General features: G+C 31.9%; 1 protein-coding gene across 1 annotated transcript; it reads right to left on the bottom strand.

The window, feature by feature from the left end:
* Nucleotides 1-1,806: 1,806 nt before the first annotated feature.
* Nucleotides 1,807-6,218, bottom strand: LOC113695115 (transcription factor bHLH35-like). The gene is made up of 5 exons (XM_027214092.2): nt 6,007-6,218; nt 5,597-5,753; nt 5,164-5,385; nt 4,801-4,971; nt 1,807-2,125 (listed from the first exon to the last, which is right to left on the bottom strand). The coding sequence occupies exons 1-5, from the start codon at nt 6,054-6,056 to the stop codon at nt 2,036-2,038; spliced, it is 690 nt and encodes a 229-aa protein (XP_027069893.1). The 5' UTR covers nt 6,057-6,218; the 3' UTR covers nt 1,807-2,035.
* Nucleotides 6,219-20,223: the final 14,005 nt, after the last annotated feature.

The raw sequence follows: 20,223 nt of genomic DNA, 5'->3' as shown, positions 1-20,223 counted from the left end.
AAAGAAAATTTGTCTATTTAAAATATAAGAAAAAATTAGGGTGCCTAAGGGACACTAATTGTATAAAAAATTCTAGTTGCGAAAAGATACATGTTTTAGTTAAAAAGCCAAAAATATATAAATCTAAATATTTTAGAGCAATTTCTGCCCTGTTTCTTATGCCTAGCAAGAAGACAAGTGTACCGCTTTCTTTCAATTTCGCTATTTAATACGGTTAAACAGCAGGCGCAAAATACCAAACATATTTTATTTGTGAGGATTTCAGCCTTAGCTCATGTCACTTGCACCTATCACATCAGGCAAAACACTTATCCTACCCTGATTAGTATATTAATTACAGAACAAGAAAAAAGTTATATATATATAGGAATGTAAATAAGACCAAAGTTGTCAAACCATTTTATGTATCTTATGCACAATAACTTGTATTAAATGTTTTGAATGGTAGCTGTAAAAGGATTTTTTTTCCTCCGGTGGCCATTTTTTGTGTAATTAATTTTCACCTGTACTGACTCACATATATTGTAACCTCTTCCATGTATTTAGGAAATACACAAGAGAGCCTTCTTTATAAGCCTCTATTAAGCAATTGTTAAAGACTAAACGCCCATTAAGAAATTGTTACACAAACCCTTAACAATATAAGTATTTTCTTCTAAATGTAGTACAAGCTTTTTAATGCATGATGTGCAAGAATATCAATGAAATCTTCTATTGAAATATGGAGACAAACATGTGCACAGTTGGAAATACATACATACATATATATATATGCTAATTTTCTGCTAATAATAATTATCAAATATTCTCTTTTCCATTTATCTTTTGAGGCCAATGAGGAGGAAAAAGATGTTGTGAAGATAAAGATCCAAACTGCAATTGCAGCTTTAAATGATCCAGACAGCCCTATGAGCATGTGTTTAAGAGAAATAGTGAGGCTTAGAATTGTGAATTATCCAAGAATGCATCTAGAGATAATAGATGTCAACCACAAAATCAACTTTCTTCTTGTCAAGATTTTCTACTATGATAATTAGGCTGCAGTTAATTTCCCTTTGGTTTTTGATTGATCTTTCTCTATATCTCTTGACTCTCTTTGCTGAAAGTGGTCAAAAGGAATTAAGGGATCACAGATAGAATAAAACTATATACCATCATTAATTTACACCGTCCTTTATCCCGTTAATTTTGCTAACTTTGTCATTTATTGGATTAAATCGGGACAAACTTGAGAGTTTATGGTACAAACAGTCCAACATTGAGAGTTTTAGGTGCAAAGTATCTAAAATGGGAAGGTGAGGGTACAAAGTGGAATTAGTTCTTTTAATATGCGAGTACAAATTGTAATTTTAATTTGCATAAAAAAATGACAATTACTTTTGCGAGGACAAAATTCATAAAAGTTGAGTAGAAAGTTTTAAAAGTACAGATTACAACTCATGATTTAGAGGTATTAAATTTAAACCCCACTCCATGTGATTTGTATAGTATAAATATATGTTAGTTTTCATCTCCCAATTCATGAATTTTGTTTCTAATATCACTGTCAATATATATAAAATTTACTCTATCTTTAAATTGTAAATTGATTGTACTGATCCCACCAAGATGAGTTAGTTGTTATAACATAAAAATCATAAATTACAACTTATCTTTTATAAATCCCTTGAGGCTTTCATCTCCCAATTTCTTAAATCTCACCCCTCCTTTGTTAAAAAAAAATTTAAAAAAAAAAACGAAGATTATTGAAGTGCGAGAAGAAACTATGCTTTGGTCTAAACAACCAAACAGTAGAAAGATCAGACCTTCGTAAAAACTTGTGTAACATATATACACACAAGAGAGATACAAAAATAGATCAACAAAACCAAAGCACATTACTTATTCCACTCATCTTCTTGAAAGGGAACTAAACTACAGCCTAATTGCTACAGTAGAAAAACTTGACAAGAAGAAAACTGATTTTGTTGTTGACATCTATTATCCCTAGATGCATTCTTGGATAATTCACAATGCTGAGCCTCATTCTCTCTCTTCACATGCTCATAGGGCTGTCTGGATCATTTAAAGCTGCAATTGCAGTTTGAATTTTTATCTTCACAACATCTTTTTCTTCTTCATTGGCCTGAGAAAGGTAAATAAAAAAGAGGATATTTGATAATTAGTATTAGCATAAAATGAGCAAATATATATAGAAACAGAGCTTGTAAAGATAGATAGAAGAATCCTTATATCATTTATTTTTCGTATCCTAAAATTAAAGAAATAAAAAATTTTCCAAGTGTTCACTTGTTTGTCTCCATATTTCAGCAGAAGATTTCATTCTTAATGGAGGCTTATTCTTAATAATTGCTTAATAGAGGCTTATAAAGAAGGCCCTCAAGTTTATTCAGTACAAGTTATTTTGCATAAGTTACATAAAGTGGTTTGGCAACTTTGTTCTTATTAACATTTCCCTAATATATTTTTTTCTTGTTCTGTAATTAATATACTAATTAAGGTAGCATAAATTTTTTGACTGATGTGATAGGTGCACGTGGCATGAGAAAAGGTCGAAATTTCCACGAATAAAATATGTTTGGCATTCACCATGCCATGCACCTGCTGTTTGACCGTATGGACTAACTAAAATAGAAAGAAAGCGTACAGTGGTCTTCTTGCTAGACATCAGAAACAGGGCAGAAATTGCACTAAAAATATTTAGATTTGTATTTTTTTTTGGCTTTTTAACTACTACATGTATCTTTTTACCACCTGAATTTTAATCCAAATATTTACCCTTCTGTCAATTTCAGTCTCCAATAGAAATTATCTCATCAAAATAACATTGTTTTGATGTTGTTTCTGTTAGCCTTAACGACTCTAAGTAACGAAAGATCGTTAGTGACATGTTTTAGAAAGTTAAAGGGCAAAAAATACACTTAATAGTTGGAGGTCTAAAAATATTTTTTAAAAAAATAAAAATTTAAGTGTGACATATTATATTTTTGGCATGTAGAACAGTAATTAAAAATGCTAGCAGACTTTGAAAGTTTTTTTCAGTCAAATATTCCTACACGCGTGTTGGTAATAGTGTAGTAGCCTGCTCAAGAAATAACAACTTGATTAGGAAATGCAAATTTGGACGCATCCGTACTTTTTTTGTAATTTAAATAGTGAAAACGAGAGCAACGTCTGACATTTTTTATCCTTCCCAGATAATTAATAACCATAAATTAGCACCAAATTCTAGAAAGGACGAGTGGCTAAAAATTGTGAAGTGTACTATGATCATTCAATAAGAAAAATTGAATTGAAGAATACTGGTGGACCCATGTGTCATTTTAAATCTTTTGTATCGACTTGAAAATTCTCAAATTATCTCTCTCATTTTTAGTACTGTTTTCATACCCACAAATCATCTGTGCTTAATTGTTTTGCATCATTTTCATTAAAAATAAATAAAAATGTTCTAAAGGTTATTACTGTTTCACACGGTATGACTGCGTAAAAGGAAAATTGACTGTGGACTGGTCCGGTTCACTGGTCAACTTCAAAAGCTATTCAAACCGGTCAAATCTGGTCCAAAACCGATTAAACCTAGTAAAAAATCTTTGAACTGATTCAATCTAAATTTAATTTTCTTTAATTTTCAAAGACATATAAGTTACCTAATAATTAAAAGACTGAAAACAGAAAAATCTTTTGAATCGGATTAAACCGACTAAACCGTGAGTTAAAAGCTCATTCAGTTCACTTAATAGTTCAGATTTAAAAGCATTGAATACGGAGAGCTAAATAATTGCTCTATTAAATATAATTATCTATTTAGAAGTTTACATACTAAAAAATACACAGCTGTAGTGTATGATGCTTCATCAAGTTTGCTCTAATGGTCCATAGACCCCACAAATTGTGTGCAAAAGATTGGACAATCATTGACACATTAAAGATATACCAAAAAATGTCTCAGCCGCTAAATAAACTACCATTTCATTTCTTTTCAGGGCTGGATTAAGAATTAATATTAAATTGTGCAGTTCTTTTAAGCAAATTCTTGCTATTTAATATTGTAAACTCTCTCTCCTAGTTGAGTTTGTATATAGATATATGCATAAATAATTTCCCAAGATCTGCCTGACCCATCATCAATCCAGGATTTTGGGTCCATGGCTTTGGGAAATCAGGAGCAGTTTGGTCCAGGTAGGTGGAGAATTAAGGATAGCACGTCCAAAAATCTTTATTGCCTCCAGAAAAAGTACAAAAGTTTTGGTCCTCCATGTCTAACTTAGGACCAAGTTTTATCAAAGAATTAAGTATTACGTGCTATGTTCACATTTGTCCATATCTTAGGGGGCAAAATTGCAATTTCCTGAAAAAAAATTGTTTCCCCCATTTATCGTTTTCATTTTCAAAGAGAAGAAACAACAAGTTGATAATTTATCATCAAGTTTTGTACTTCCATTAAGATTGTTTAGCATCATTCCTAGAGAACAAAATTTGCATGGTAAGGTCATTGTACAAAGTCATATCATCTGTACCTACACTTCTGGTAAGACAATATGCAATCTTATGCTCTATTGTCCTATTCTCAGATAATGCTAAATCTTTGCACAAAATAAATTGAATAGGAGAACAAAAAAATTAGGGTCTAAATGATTTTCTCCTAGATGTGACTGGATTGCAGAATTTTTTGCACTCTCCAAATTAACTTTTTTTTTTCTCTCCCTCTATGGAGAGTGCAAAAAATTGCGGATTTACAGTGAAAATTAAACTAATAAAAGAGGAAAAAAAATTGACTTGGCAGAAAGAGAAACGTACCTCTAAGAATACTGTCTTTAGAAGCCTGCCGGAAAATGCAGTGATATTGGCTGTAATGATTTTGAGATTCAAGGATTCAAAAACTTCACAGATCTTCACCATTGTGTCTGTTCTTTTACTGCATGTGAGGCTAACAACAATAGTCTTCTCTCCCATGTGAGATACCCTTAACTGCAAAATTGATTTTTGAAAGGTCCAAAAATCAGTGACCTAAAGACAAATTACTCACAAATACCTAGGCTAGGAGGAAAAATGAATAAATCTAAAGCATGGAATTGTCTTGTAGTTATTTGGAATCTTATGGACCCCATTAATTAAAACAAAAGATAGCAGGAAGAGAGAGAGAGAAGCCAGTAAACCAACCTCAAGAACTTCAATGGGAGATGATCTGGATCCTGCAGAATCACAGGTCTGCTCAAATCTTGATCTCTTTGGCTGGGAATTATAGCTTATTTCTTGATCAAAATCAAGAAATATACTCCTCTTTGACTCCAGTTCTGATATTTCAGCTTGAATCATTCTCTCTTGATTATGCAATTCTTGTATGTAGTCTATGGCATCTTTAATAATGGAAGCCTTGTCCATCTGATCATCAAACATCAATTCATGATTCATTACACAAAAAAAAAAAAAAAAATTGCTAATTTTTCTAAAATGAGGAAGTTGATGGCACTAGCTACAGAAGGTCTCAATTTTCTAGTTTATTCCTAGTGGTCGCAGTCATTAACCCAAAAAAATTCAAAAAAAAAAAAAGCATTTTCCAGCAGTAGATTCCAAAGGTATCTTCGGTCCTAACCTTACTGATATTGGGGACCACAGCTCTAAGTGCAAATAGCCTCTCATTCAGCTTCTTCCTCCTATTCCTCTCAGAAACAATGTTCTTTGATGCTGCCGATGATTGTGCTCCTTCAGGAGAGCTTGAATCATAATATGAAAATGATTCATCCAAATAGCTGCACAAACGCGTCACACATTTATTCAACTAATTAATCAATTCAGCGCATCAGCCAGTCGCAAAAATTTCTTTTTTAAACAAATATAGGTCCCGAACCATGGAAGAATCAAATCCATCCAAGTACCATCAATCGTTCGAACACGAATTGGAGAAAATAAGTATGAAAAAAGATGAGAATCGAACCGAACTCTTGTTCACAAACATTAGGTATCCACTAAATTTGATGTCAGCTTTGCAACCAGAAGATTTACCTGTCCAGTTCGTCAGTTTGGAGGAACATGTTTTCCCACGTGTCATCCATAGTTTCTTCTTTCCTTCTTTCTCCTTTGGCTCTGTGGAGGAGGAGGAAGAAGAATGAAGAAGAAGAATGAACCTTGGAAGAAAGTGAAGAAATGATATTGAGATGATGATGAAGGTGATAACAATAATAGATGCCTTTTTTTTTCCCTTTAATTTAATGGAGTGAGCCAGTAAAGCAAAGCACCAATGAGGGGAGGTATTTATAGGAAGCATATAGTCCACGTGGGGGATGCTGTTCCCTTGGAATCGCTGCTTCGGTGAAGGATCTTGACCGTCCAAATACAATAGAGGGAAATTGTTCGTGCGGTCTACGGAGACGCGTAAATACAAGATAATCGTGCTATACCACTACCAGCTGCATTCATTCAATGTAGCGAGTGTAATCACGCTCCTACAATTGACATGGACCGTGTTATCACGCTCGTGATGTATTTGGCCGGTATTAATTAGTGTGGTTGTTATACCTCTTTTATGTTCACATTTTGGCATTTTTAGCTTAGGGAAAATGATTGGTTTCATCCTTCACATTTCACAAAAATATTCTTTTCGTCTCTCACTTTTAAAACGAAGCAATTTCGTTCTTGACATTTAAAAACTAAAGTTCTTACATCCTTGAACCCAAATTTCAATCTGAATCAAACTACCAATCAACCTGATTACAAATTTTGGGGGTATAATTGGTAAATCACTTGGTTAACTCAACTTGATATTCATGTAAAATTTAATGAACCCAAAAAGAAAAAATAAAAAATTATAACATAAAAAAGAAAGATTAATCTTTCCTATATTATCATTATATACACTGACGGTTTTATATACCACCATATCATTTCAATTTAAATTTAAACACCAAATTTTATATTTATGATACACATCTAGATTTGCAAGCGGATATACTAACGGTCTATGAAAAGATTTACCAAAAAAAAAAACTCTACTATTCCAAAACAAAGAACGGCCTTTTATGTTATAATTTTTATTTTTTTGGTTTAATAAATGTCATGTGAATATAATGAAATTGACCGAGTGATCTATCAATTCTATTTCCAAAATTTATTACTGGGTTATTGAATGGTTTGATTCAGATTGAAAATTAGGTTCAGAAATGTAATAACTTTAATTTTTAAATGTCAGGGACGAATTTGCTTCATTTTAAAAGTGAGGAACGAAAAGAATATTTTTGCGAAATGTGAAGGATGAAACAGGTCATTTTCCCTTTAGCTTATTGTCCTATTTAGGTTTAACTACTTTTCTTTTCTTTCTTTTTGTTTTTTGTTTTTTGTTTTCTGTTTTCTTGAGGAGTGGTTTTCCTTTTATTAATCATTAATCCGAAGGAATATGCTATGATATGATTGAAACACGTATACATCACACTTTTTTTAGATAAAAAAGTGGTTTCGCTTAATTTCCCCTTGGATAGTATGCTATGAGAGGAAGGGTAGAAATGATGTAAAGATGTAGAATTTCTTGGACCATGCAAAATTTTTCGTAGTTAATTTATTTAATATTGCGAGTTTATTATGGTAAATAATTTTGCACAAAATCTTATATAATGCATATCATGTTGTTTGTATCGTATATTTTTTACAATTTAAATTTTGAGAAGAATCATTTTTTTTAGACAAATCTAGCCTTGAACATATTGGACCACAACTCATGCTATCTATTCCCTCACCCACTTTAGCTAATTGGTGGGTCAGAATAGATTTTCTCAAGGGGATGCTAGGGCTTACCCTATTGGAGGGATAGAATAGATTTCTCATGGGGAGAATGCTTTGACACTGGTTTGTTTGGATTGAAGATTATTTGCCAAAATTTATTTGCTTACATCATCATTACAATTTTCAACACACCTTTTTATATTCCCAATTATCTTTTTATCTCACATACATCACATCATAAAAAGTGCTACAGTAAAAATATCTCAAATAATTTACAATCCAAACAGAGATCCATTTTTCTGAAACACATGTTCATGAAAAATATTCTTGGATGAGAAAGTTTTACGAAATAAGTCTTTGCTTAAAATTTGAATCTCTCAAAATTTTCATATTGCATATGCTCACTCGTCCAAAATTGTATGTGCCTTGCTGGTTATGGAAAGGAAAGAATGTGCTTAATCTCTTCAACAGAAAACAGTGTCTACTTTTTCTTAAGGGTGAATTGAAACACTCAACTATATATAATTCTTTCAGTTTAAACATTTCATTAAGTCAAAAAGGCTCCTGTTTAGATTGTTATTTTTTGAAATTTTTGTAAAAATATATATATACGGTAACAATTTGATATATATGAGATAAAAAAAGACTGAAAAATATATTTACAAAAAAAATAAAAATTTTTCCTTAGAAAATAGCAATCCAAACATGGTTGATCGACATTTCTCCTCATCCTTAATATTTATTGATCAAATATGAACGGCCTGAAAAGTTTTTGGTTTCTTGTACCGTTTTTCTATTTGTCAACTCGATGAGTTATTGTCCTAAAAGTCCGCTATTTTACTGGTGCAATTTTCATGGATATGTGTGCATAATATGTTGAGAATTAGATGGCCACTAGTGTCACATGGCAAAGTAATTAACACTTATTTCTTTCATATTTTTTCTCAATCTTATATCATATCCAATCAAATTTAGATCCTTGAACAACAAGTACTAGATTAAGGACAGCAACTTTTAAGCTTCTTAGGCTTGATGGTGCGGGAGGTCAAGGATTCGAACATTGTCTCTCACAAAAATTGTCATAATTTGTGACGATTTTCATTGACCAGTTTCGATGGAGTTTTTATCGAGTCCCCTCCCCCTCCCCCTAGATTAGGATAGAGTAAATTATACAAATATATCTTTACTGACAAAAACAAAAAAGGGACAGCAAGTGTCATAAGTCAGTGGAACATAAGTCAGTGGAAACACCAGTAAAAGGAATGGTGATTCAACGCGCTGCAATGCTGTAGCGCGTAGCCACCAAAATTGCCACTCACAAATATGTGCATAATTTGATGCGCCAGGGAGACTGTGCGTAACTTTTTTTCAAGGAAAAAGGGCAACTACAGTAGTCCCACCGTCCATGGGGACGAAGATTCTTCGCCGCGTTTGATAACTCAATTTAACATATAAAATTAATAAATTTAATATTTAACATATTTAAATATATTTCATAACTAAATTATTTAGATAAATTTTATTTTAAAAAATAAATAATAAATTATTTACTTATCACTTAATATATGATATATTCACATATGACCTCATGTGAATACTATATTAATATTGCATTTGTATTACAAAATTGTGCAGATAAATTTTGATGAATTGCAATATAATCAATAGGTGTTACACTGTTTAAAGAGTCAGTAACCGTTTCTATCCCTCTTAGGTGTAAATATTATCGAACCTAAATATAAAGTCATGTATGCTAGATTCTTCCCCAATTGAATAATATTATTGTGTTATTATAACAAAGAACAATGGCAAACAGGATAATCATTCAAAACTGGACCAAAGCACAATCATATTGGCCGGAGAAAATGATCCTCTACTATCACTACAAACGAATCATCTATTATTACTACAAATGAATTGAGTCAACTTGCGAGTTGAATAGCTCAAGCGAGCCTTTGAGTAGAGTTCATACTCAATTCAAAGGCTCGCGAATCTAATAGCCTTAACTTATTTTACTTTTTATGTTTATGATACTAGTGTATTGTCTATTTTATTGATTTCAAAATTATTAAAATTATTTTATATTTTCATTTGAACTCAATGAGGACTTAACTGAAGGTTAACTAGGTTTGAATTCGAGTTTTATACTAGTAGCTCGATCAAAATTGAACTTGATAATATTAAATTCGAGTTCGATTAGAACGAGGCTCAACTGTAATCAACTCATTTGCAATCACAGTTCTGGTTAAATGTGCCATTACATCTGGATTACCACTTTTTTTACCAGGTTCTCGTCATTGAACTTGAGTGGTCTTCCCACTTTTGCCTTTATGACTCCTTTGTAGGCAAACTTGGTCCCTACAAAATAGTGGCACCACAATAATTTGATTCCGAGAAAACTTTCCAAGTCCAGCTGACCTTATGTTTATGGTTTAACCTCAAAAGTATAAATTCATTGCGCCTCTAATCGATATTCAATAATTTAATTCTAATCTAAGAGGCTAAAGGCAGCTACAAATCATCTGGAAGATCAAGGGGAAGAATCTTTTAATAAATAGACAAACAAGAAGTTTCCGGTCCTGGATGACAAGAGAACAAAGAAAGGCATTTACTTTAGTTAAATAAGCTATTTTGCATTATAATAATTAAGCCGAAGATACAAGAATGTATGAACTGTAATGAAATCTAAAGTTCAAGCCCAGCAATAAAATGTGCAGTCCTAGAAACTAGAAGGAAAAGTTCCATTAGGTGTTGAAAACACTTTTGAGGCATTTAGTGAATATTATCCCATGACATTAAAAGTGGAGTTTTTTATGTTAAAAGCACTTTTAACAAAAATTTAAATTTGATAATTTTAGAATACCTTTTGTATTTTAAAAATAAAACATTAAATTTAATTATTTTATCCTATATTATGAACTAAATAAATATATTTAAAAAATTTTAATTATACAATATTTAATACAATAAGTATTTATTGAACTATGTATTCAAACAATATACTTAAAAATAATTAAATATTTAATAAGCACTTTTACTAAAAGCTCTATTAGGTGAAGTGCTTTTTGATAAGCTACCGTAACTTCAATCAGACCCTAAGTAAGTAACCCTTAAACTCTATAGAGTAAAAATCAGAATTAAAAAAATTAAGGATTAAATCTGCAATTCTATTCACTTTTTTTGGAGGATCTTCAATTCTAGTTTGTTTTGAGTAGTGGTGTCAAAATGGGTGACTTGGGCGGGTTTGGGTTGGGTAAAATGGGTAATGGGTATAAGTGAGTCAACCCATTTATACCCATTTAATTAGATGGGTATAAATGGGTAAGTCAAAAAATGAATTGGGTAACCCAATTACCCATTTATAACCCATTTATTTTAATTTTTTGTAAATTCATTTAAATTCATTTTTGCAAACTAAGTTATCAATTTATACCACTCTTTGTACCCATCATTAGTTTTAAATATTTACATATAATGTTCAATAAGCCTAATTACCAATTTTTTTTTCATTTATACTCTATTTCACAAAATTACATATTATTTAATAATTGAATAATAAGAATATAAAAATTTGAACTAAGTACTATAAAAGTTAATATAAAAATTTAATCCAAAAATTTTGAACCCCTAACATTTTTTCCATATATAAATTTAAAATTTCATTTTAGAAAGATAAGAAAAGAGGCTCAAATTTATCATAAATTGGTAATGCCGAAAAATGAGCAAGTTAACAAAAATGAAAAATTTGAAAAAAAAATGGGTGGGGGAAAAGAAGAGATTTAGGGGAAGAGAATTCTAAATGGGTTAATTGGATTTGATGGCTTACCCAATAATACCTATTTATTAAATGGGTATTATTTGGTAACCCATTTATACCCATATACAAAAATTTAAGATACCCATACCCATCTATTCATGGACGGGTATGAGTAAATTTAGTTAAGTGGGTTGATTTGCCACCTCTAGTTTTGAGTTACAACGTATTCTTATGAATATAGAAGTTACTCTTCTTGTTTGTGTGATTTCTCCTAAGCAATAAATTAACCTCACCTTCCCAACATTTTCACCAATTACGTAAAGGATATCAATTATGTGTGTTTGTATGTGGAAAAAGCAAGGAATATCTCTTTTCCTGAATGTTTTTAGAAGCTAATGAGGCATGGCAAAAACTTGGATAGATCTGCGTACTAGATTTAGTGGTCCAAATTTTGTCATATCTTCATTGTGCATTTAATGTTTGAGTTAGTGAAAAGACATGCAAAGTTTGAGTCACTGGATCTAACGTAGATCGAGTCTACCAAGTCTTTTCATGAAGCATAAAGTATGAAAAATAAGGTGCATGAACTTAATACTTTTAGGATAACTTTTTTATACACTGTCAATGTATAATTTTTTTAAAAATTATCAAGTTTAGATTATGTCAAATAATATGAATTCTAAATTAAAATTCTAAATCATGTACATGTGAAAATTATCAAGTTTAGATTATGTCAAATAATATGAATTCTAAATTAAAATTCTAAATCATGTACATGTGACATACATAAAAAATTGCTGGTATAAAAAATTCAAGTTAGTCCATATTTTTATCCATCTAAGATTCAACAAGTTGCCGTTAACTGGTTAGGCTTTTTTATACTCAAAATAATTTCCATTGCCTTACAGACTTTAAGCTTTTTTCATTATCTAATAAATATGGTAGGAGTCCATTTCAAATTGCCACAATTAGACATAGAATATATGCCAATTGGAACTTGGTCCGGTGGTTAAAGTTGAGATTTGAGAAATTAAAAATTATGAATTCAAGTCTCACTCTATATGTAAGTTTCTTCACCCATTGTTAGTGGATTTATTTGTAGTGTTATTGAAGTTTTATTCTCAAAATGCATAGGTTTTTTATTAATTGTATAACTCCCCACGATTAAAAGTAGAACAGTCCCCTAACAAAGCCACATACAAATTGAAACACAATATTATTTCAATGAAACTATATGTAAAAAACCAACAAATTACATAAATCAGCCCGAAAACCATTCTGTATCTAAAAATATCTAAGTAAATGATAAAATTTTAATTTCTATATCTATGATATAGAAAATAAGGAAATTACCTTCCTTACACAATGAGATTTCTATTTACTATTGACTCAAATCCAAGTCAATACTTGGCCTAAGATCAAAAGAAGTGCAGGTGAATACGGATTGCAGTTTTTCAACAAAACGAAATTCAGTTTTGACAGGGCTCATTGACAACGACAAATGACAGAAGGTCGTGACCACAAATGTATTAGACTATCTGCTGCCGATTTTTGTTGGAAGAATAGAAAATGCAGAAAAAGAAAAAAAGAAAAAAGGCTCATTGACAAGAATAACGTCATAGACTAGTTTTCTTGATGCATGAATCTAGAGATGGAAAATTAAAAACAACGACACAAAAAATGAAACCTTAAGTAAATATACTTAGCTTGTGTGAAGTCACATTAAATATTTGGATTGTGTTTAGTTGGAAGGATTTGACGAAAGATATGAAATCCTTTCAAATTGTTTTAGGTTGTGTGGCTGATTTTGAAGGTATAGGTTTGTAATTTATCAATTATTTCAATGGATCTGTTAGGATGGTGAGTTTTTTGGATATTTATATAAAATTTTACTGTAACCTGTAGAATTTGTAAAAATAATTTATTGTGGAAAATTTTTTAAAATTTTTTAATTCTCTTTTCCCTTTCTTTTCTTTCTTTTTTCCCCCATTCTTTCCTCTCTTCTTCCTCCACGCTCCCACCACCTACTCCAACAGCAACCAAGCGTTGGTCGACACCTCACTCAGCTAAAACGTTTTTCTGGAGGTGGCGAGGTTCATAAGGGATGGGGAAAGGAGGATGAGAGGGGGTGGGGGGCAAAAGGGGGAAGAAGGACGAGGGAGGGGAGGGGAGAAGAGAGGAAGAGGGAGGAAGAGAAGAAGACAGACTAAAAAAAAAAGATGGGGAGGCGGCAACGAGACAGCGGTGGGCTAAGTAGGAGAGCGGTGGTAAAAAAAAAAAGAGATAGGTGGTGTATGTTTTTAGGTGTTGTAGGGTGTGTATTTTAAAATTTTTGTGAGGTTTTTGAAACTACTATTGATAAAATTGGAGAAAAGTTTTGTCTATTAAACACTAACAAAAACTCAAGCATCCAAATAGACCCAATGTTTAAATGTATTTAAATAATTAATATTGAAAGGTTATAAATTCTCGGTCAAATATCTCCGTCCAAATACAGTCAAAAAGTTCATTTAGCAGCCATGATAACTTTTCCATTCTTTCTCGACTCCTTTCTTCTAGAGGCACAAATTCTGTGACGCTACTAAGAAATCTTATGCTTAGATCACTTTCTTATGGTAGCCCACTTACGTCATTGATTAAGCTTTCAAAAGCTCTCAATGGGCTCCGTATGTGCGACCATACGTCAATTAGCTTGTCTTTTTGCAAATTTCGGCAGAAGAAAAACTTTCCACACGTTTATACTCGTAGGCAACTTTGATTGTTGACTCGGAGTTACATGTAGAAATCATGCAAAAACATGAGAGAAATTCATTTGCCGAAGAATCAGAGAAGTGCAAAATTGTGCCGAAAAGGACAGTTGCGTAAGATTGAAAATGACATATATAGATTACAGGCCAGAGCACTCGAGTTTGTAATTTTGCTATATTTTTCTTAAAAAGAAAAGAATGAAAGGAAAAATATGCTGCATGTGTGGGGACAGAAGTCTGCTGGATATATTTCCTAGGTTGTTAGAGAAAAAAAAAAAAAGGTGAGATGAGCTCATTCATTTGGGATTCAATAATTTACCCAGTCAAGAGTGTCCATTACTTCGTACAATTTTTCTTGGGGGATAGTTTCCTCCCACACTAAGTACTCCCACATGAATTGCAAGTTTTCGGAGCTTTTGTAGAAAAGTCTGTTAATTGTAGCGATATGATATATGCGAGGTAAAAAAGCTGATAAATGTATCGAGAGAATTTATGTTACAAAAAATCGTAATCCAAATAAGGCCTAAGATAATTACATGGGACTAGTAGTCTGAACTCAAAATCAAATCAAATTAAATTTGAATTCAAAACCTTTAGCTCATGATGGCTCAACCTTGGTTTAGTGCAGAACTCAAAAAGTGATACGATTGAAAGCATTATTCCAGTTGGATTGAGTTCCATATTTTCTTCCTCCACAAAATCTTTGAATGGTACTATAATTGCTTGCCTAAGCTAGGTGTACAAGTAGGAAAATCCTTTTCTTTTTCTTTGTTTCTGTTCGCTTTTTGTAGAAGTACAAATAAGATATTTTAGCCAAACCACAATATTGACTTCGTTTTCTGCTTTCTCTTTTCGTTTTTGATAAGTTTAATAAGATATTTTAGCCAAACCACATGATGTCATATTAATAAATAAAGAAAACTTGATTTGTGGATGATAAAGTTCATGTACGGTGTATGTCAGTATACCATCAAATATCAACCCCCCCTTTCGCAAAAAATAAGAAACAGAACCAACCACCATTATTAGTGGTCAAACGCCACAAATTGTGGGGGCCCAGGAGAGGAGAAGAAGAACCCAGCATTACTCGTCTCTCAAGATTTATGTATTGTTCGCAGCTTTTTAAGTAATAGGTTTGTTAATATAAAATATTTTGTTGTACAAATTAGTGTTTATTAGCATCAATTAGGATATTACCTCGTACTCTCTCCGTCCCAATTATTTAGTCATTTTTTTGGGAATTCAATTTTTTAATAATAATAGTTTGATTGTGATGCTTATGCTTTTCTTTTCAATTTTATCCCCCACAAATTCAAATTTTAAATTTAAATGATAACATGCATATGATTAAAAAAAAACTATATTGGAAAAAGAGACTAAAATGTACTTTGAATTTTCTGACATAATAAATATTTTGGAGCATTTCAAAACGGAAAGTATGGTACTTTCAATGGAACCGAGGGACTAAAACATTTAGTATCGATTAGGATCTTACCTTGTAGAACATTAGTTTAAATTCATTTTATAAAACCTATAAATACAGACATTGTGTTGTTGTGCAAATTATGTATTCAATAAACATTTTTCTCCCAAAAAATTCTTCCAACATGGTATCAAGTGCTTCTTGCTGGATTCTTCAATAATTTCGTTTCTCAACATTTCTTCTTTTCCTCAAAATTTTTCTTTCAAGACTCTTCCCTGCTGTTTCTTCTCTATTAACCATTTCTGGTCAGTTTACTTGTCTATTACCAGCAGTCCCTTACTCTCCATCCTCCTATGGTCATTTTCCTAATTTTTGGGTAGCCCGAGATAAGTTCATGCGCGTCAATATCATCACCAACTTTTTCTGCCTCATTTCAGCCTTTGGTTCCATGATCTGGATTTCCTAATCAACGATTTTAAACTTCACTAATGATGATGAGATTTGTTGAAATAGATTCACGATCCAAAAAAATTCAGATTTGATAATTAGATCTAAAATAAATTTAGATCTAACAATAAGATAAGATAAAAAAAAATATAAAAATCTCCCTAAGAAATCCTAGAAAAACAGAATATTCTCACTAGGAATCTTTAAGAGAAATAGAAAACTCTCACTAAAAACTTAGGAGAGATTTTTATTAGAAAACAAAATAAAATGAAATTCTTTGGAGGGAGACCACAGTGTAGTCCCTCTCCCTACAAGGAAGACCTTTGAAAACAGGAAAATAAGTAGAGAGAAATTCCGAGAAAAAAAGACATAGAGAGGAAAATAGGGGAATTTGTTGTCAAATAGCATACCTTAATCTCTAAGACTTAATTCAATTGACAAAAACATACCAACAGGGGTTGGTCCGAGTGGTAAGCGGTTCGGATTCGTTTAAGCAGGTCTCGTGTTCGAGTCCTAGTGTACGCAGACACCTCTGTTGGGAGACTCACCCACCATAGCCAGGTGCGCGACGCGGGTCGGATCCCGATTAGTCGGGGCAAAGCTTCGGATACCGGGCGGGCAACCAAAAAAAAAATTGACAAAAACATTAGTTTGGTAATTAGGAGATTACTCTTGAGTTTTCGCCGCCTCATATTAGAATACCCCTCAAACCTGGAAGGAGAGAAAGTTATCAATGTTTAGGTTTAGTAATTTTTTTTAATTAAAGAAGACTTGTGGTGCCAACCAGGCACTTCAAAGTACCATTTTGGCATAACTTTCTCTGGTTAAATCAGATAAAAACAATCATTAACCCTTTTTCACAGTTTTTGTTGATGTACCCCGAAAATATAAGTTATTTGTGGAGTGAAGTTTTAGTCACTTTATGCATCAATAGATAGAATACATGAAAGAAACAAAGTTGCCAATCATCAACATATAGAAAATCTGATTCTTTAAGAAGATTGATGATTCTTTAAAAGGATTAGTTAGGATTTTAGATCATGCTGAAATCAAGGGGTCCTAGGCGTTTAATTACAAATTTGTCTCATTTGGGTTGGACAAACTCAGACACTTGACCTAACTGCTATCATAATAAGACACAATAGATTAATGATACTTGTGAAGGGGGTTACTCATATACATTTGTATTATGCCAAAATTGATGTGATGGTGTGATATTCATACCTACACAGTTTTAACAAAAACCTGAGGACTAACCCCCATTTCTGCATTTAGAGAACTGTAATTTTGAGAATTGAGAGCAAGAGCTCTCGCTTTTCAAATTTTACATGAATCCGGTGTTCCCAATTCTTGACAACTAGGACAAAGTTTAGAAGACAATTTCATACACATTATTATCATGATGAATAATGTTTGTTAATGTTGCATACATTCATCTAGAAGGTAGCATAATGGTCAATTTGTGCTAGCATAAGTTGGAATTTCAGTCTCAAATTTCACAAACTCATTAATTTGATTCTAATTTCTAAGATTAATCAATCCGGCGAATAATTGCATTCAAACATTCGTGTGTTGACATAATTGAGATTGACCAAAATGGATTGTATTATCCGTACGTGTAAATACATAATTTGTATATTCGCAAATCTCGATAAGACATTAATAAATCTAGCCATGTTATTACTATATTCACTGCTAATCAATGATTGGATTTTTCTTTTTTGAATATAAACGCAGAGATGTTAATTAATCTACATTAATAATGTTCATAGTGACAGCTGATTTTTGCTTTGTTTATAATCTTCTTACGATTAAGCAATTTTTTGAAAGATACAGCACAAAGGTGAAGAACTAATGATTGTTTTTTTTTTTAGAAAAAAAAATCAGAAATCAGGTGTGGTTTGCTTGACAAGATTCATCATGTTGAATTTTAAATTGATGAATTCTATCCCTCAAACCGACAAAAGAGGTTAAATAATTTACGTATAAGATATTAGATTGATCAGGATGGAAGAGACCTAAGTATAATCTTTTCTATTCCAAGAACAGACAAAAATTAAATATTTTTTAGTCCAATATGGCTTAGTCAAGTTTCTGCGCATCAAACAAATGTGTTTCGGGGCTTTCTTGAGTAAACAATTTCGGTTGTCTCTAAACTTGCGCACGATTATGTTAAGAAGCCGCAATTTGAACAGGAAAGTCCTATTATTGTTACCAAAAAGCATACTATTGGCACTGTGGAAGGCTAAAGATTAATCTAGACAAGGAGTGGAAACCTAATTAAAGGTAATACATACAATTTTTCTTTTCAGTGTCACTAAATAATATGAGTGAAGATTGTGAGATTTCTTTATCACAAACTAGATTGTGAAATTTTTTTTAAATAGAGAAAAGTAGGATGATAAAGATTGGAGTCACTTTTTTTGCTTTTTTCGTTTGAGCAATAGGCTTAATCTCATATTGTAAATCATCTGTATAATGATAAAAGAACGGTCGACTTGCTCCACTTGATATTTTGCCGGTATTATTACTGCATACTTGAATTCCCTTTTCTTTTCTTTTTTTTATAAGACTAAAACTTACATATAGTAATGAGATCACTACAAATTAACAGACTGAAAATCAGTAACCCTCGAAATTAATCCATAAATGGTTAAATAAACTTTATTCGCACTGTCTCTTTCAACAAATATTATTCGCACTGTCTCAATTGTGGCTATTTGACTATTTGACACGTCATTTGATTTCATAACGTTTACAATTATTCTAGCATCTAATATTCGTTTCTTCATTTTACGTATCTGAAGCAGCAACCATTCTCTTCCTTCTCTCTAGGTTTCCTCCTCTACTCTTCCTCCTCCATAGAGGGAGATTTTGGCCTTGAGCCAAGGTCTCCCTTCCTCTTCCTTTGTCCTTTGTTCTTCCTTCCATTCAATAAAGTCTCTCCTAGGGTATTCTAGTGAGAGTTTTCTTCTCTCCTAGGGTATCCTATTGAGAGTTTTCGTCTCTCCTAAACTATCTTAGTGAGAGTTTTTTTTAGTTTTTTGTTCTTTATTTTCTCAGATCTTGGAGTTTTTTTAGATCTATATGTTAGATCTAAAATTTCTTCAGTCTTCTCATCAGATCTCACTTTCAGTTTTGAGCTTGAACCAGTTGGATAGCAGATCTGAGGGAATATTTCAGATTTGGATCTATCTCGACAGATCTCATCATTCTTATTGGATCTTACAACTGTTGATTAGCAGATCTGACGATTACAGCATGCACAAAGAGAGCTGCAGCGACTTATTCTATGATGAAATGTTTTTCAAATTTATGGTACTATTTAGATCTGTCCTTAATTTCTCAAATCTTATGTATTTGTTAAATTATAGATCTATAATTTTAGTGCATGTTTATCTGCCATCAGAGCAGTAATGTATATCAATTGTGCTGAACGATTTCCATTAATCCTTTAATGAAATATGCTTTATTATCAAAAAAATATATATATTCGTTTCTTCATTTCAATTTCAGTGACAATTACAACTTTAGGAGAGTGTAGAATGGGGCCCTCGTTTACCATGGATTTTATTTCGTTGACCCCAGTACCATGGACTTTTAAGTTTTTAATTTATTTCCCTTGAAGAAGTTTGTCATTTTTTGGAACATCTCGGCCTACTCCTTTTCCCATTTGTCGCCTTCCTCCCGCCACTGAATTTAAGGTCCAATATTACGGAGTCAGACTTGATTACTTGACTGGGAAACTTACAAGGTTGATTTAAGTATAAATACAAAAATCAGACTGTTGTAGACTTGTGATTGTCAGCAAATCTCACCATAATTTCTAACTTGAAGCAATTAATCAGTAGATCTAGAGATTGAAAACATGCACAGATATTTTTGGAACTACAATTATTTTATCTTAATTTTTATTTGTTCTTCAGACTTTAGTATCTTATCAGATTTTTTTGTTGATATATGTATAAGTTTGATGATGTATCTTCTACTATTAGCAGAGATTTTAACGAAATTATGATGTTTTATTAAATAATATCATCTCACGTTATAAAAATTTAAGGAAAAAAATGTAGTTTTAGTGTCTAATGTTCAGTCCCTGTGTAGTTTTAGTCCTTAAAATTTTGGCAAAAACA

Source organism: Coffea arabica, chromosome 6e, assembly GCF_036785885.1.
Source record: "Coffea arabica cultivar ET-39 chromosome 6e, Coffea Arabica ET-39 HiFi, whole genome shotgun sequence".
NCBI classification, from domain to species: Eukaryota; Viridiplantae; Streptophyta; class Magnoliopsida; order Gentianales; family Rubiaceae; genus Coffea; species Coffea arabica.
Note: the sequence above shows the minus strand (reverse complement) of the source record. Positions and strands in the feature narration are given on the sequence as shown.

Bases quoted from the DNA above. Each gene is read 5' to 3' on its own strand.
- LOC113695115 (XM_027214092.2), bottom strand. From the start codon at position 6,056: ATGGATGACACGTGGGAAAACATGTTCCTCCAAACTGACGAACTGGAC. The intron at 4,972-5,163 runs GTTGGTTTACTG...TCAATTTTGCAG, and splicing joins CTCCCATTGAAGTTCTTGAG to TTAAGGGTATCTCACATGGG. The intron at 2,126-4,800 runs GTACGTTTCTCT...TACCTTTCTCAG, and splicing joins TAAAGACAGTATTCTTAGAG to GCCAATGAAGAAGAAAAAGA.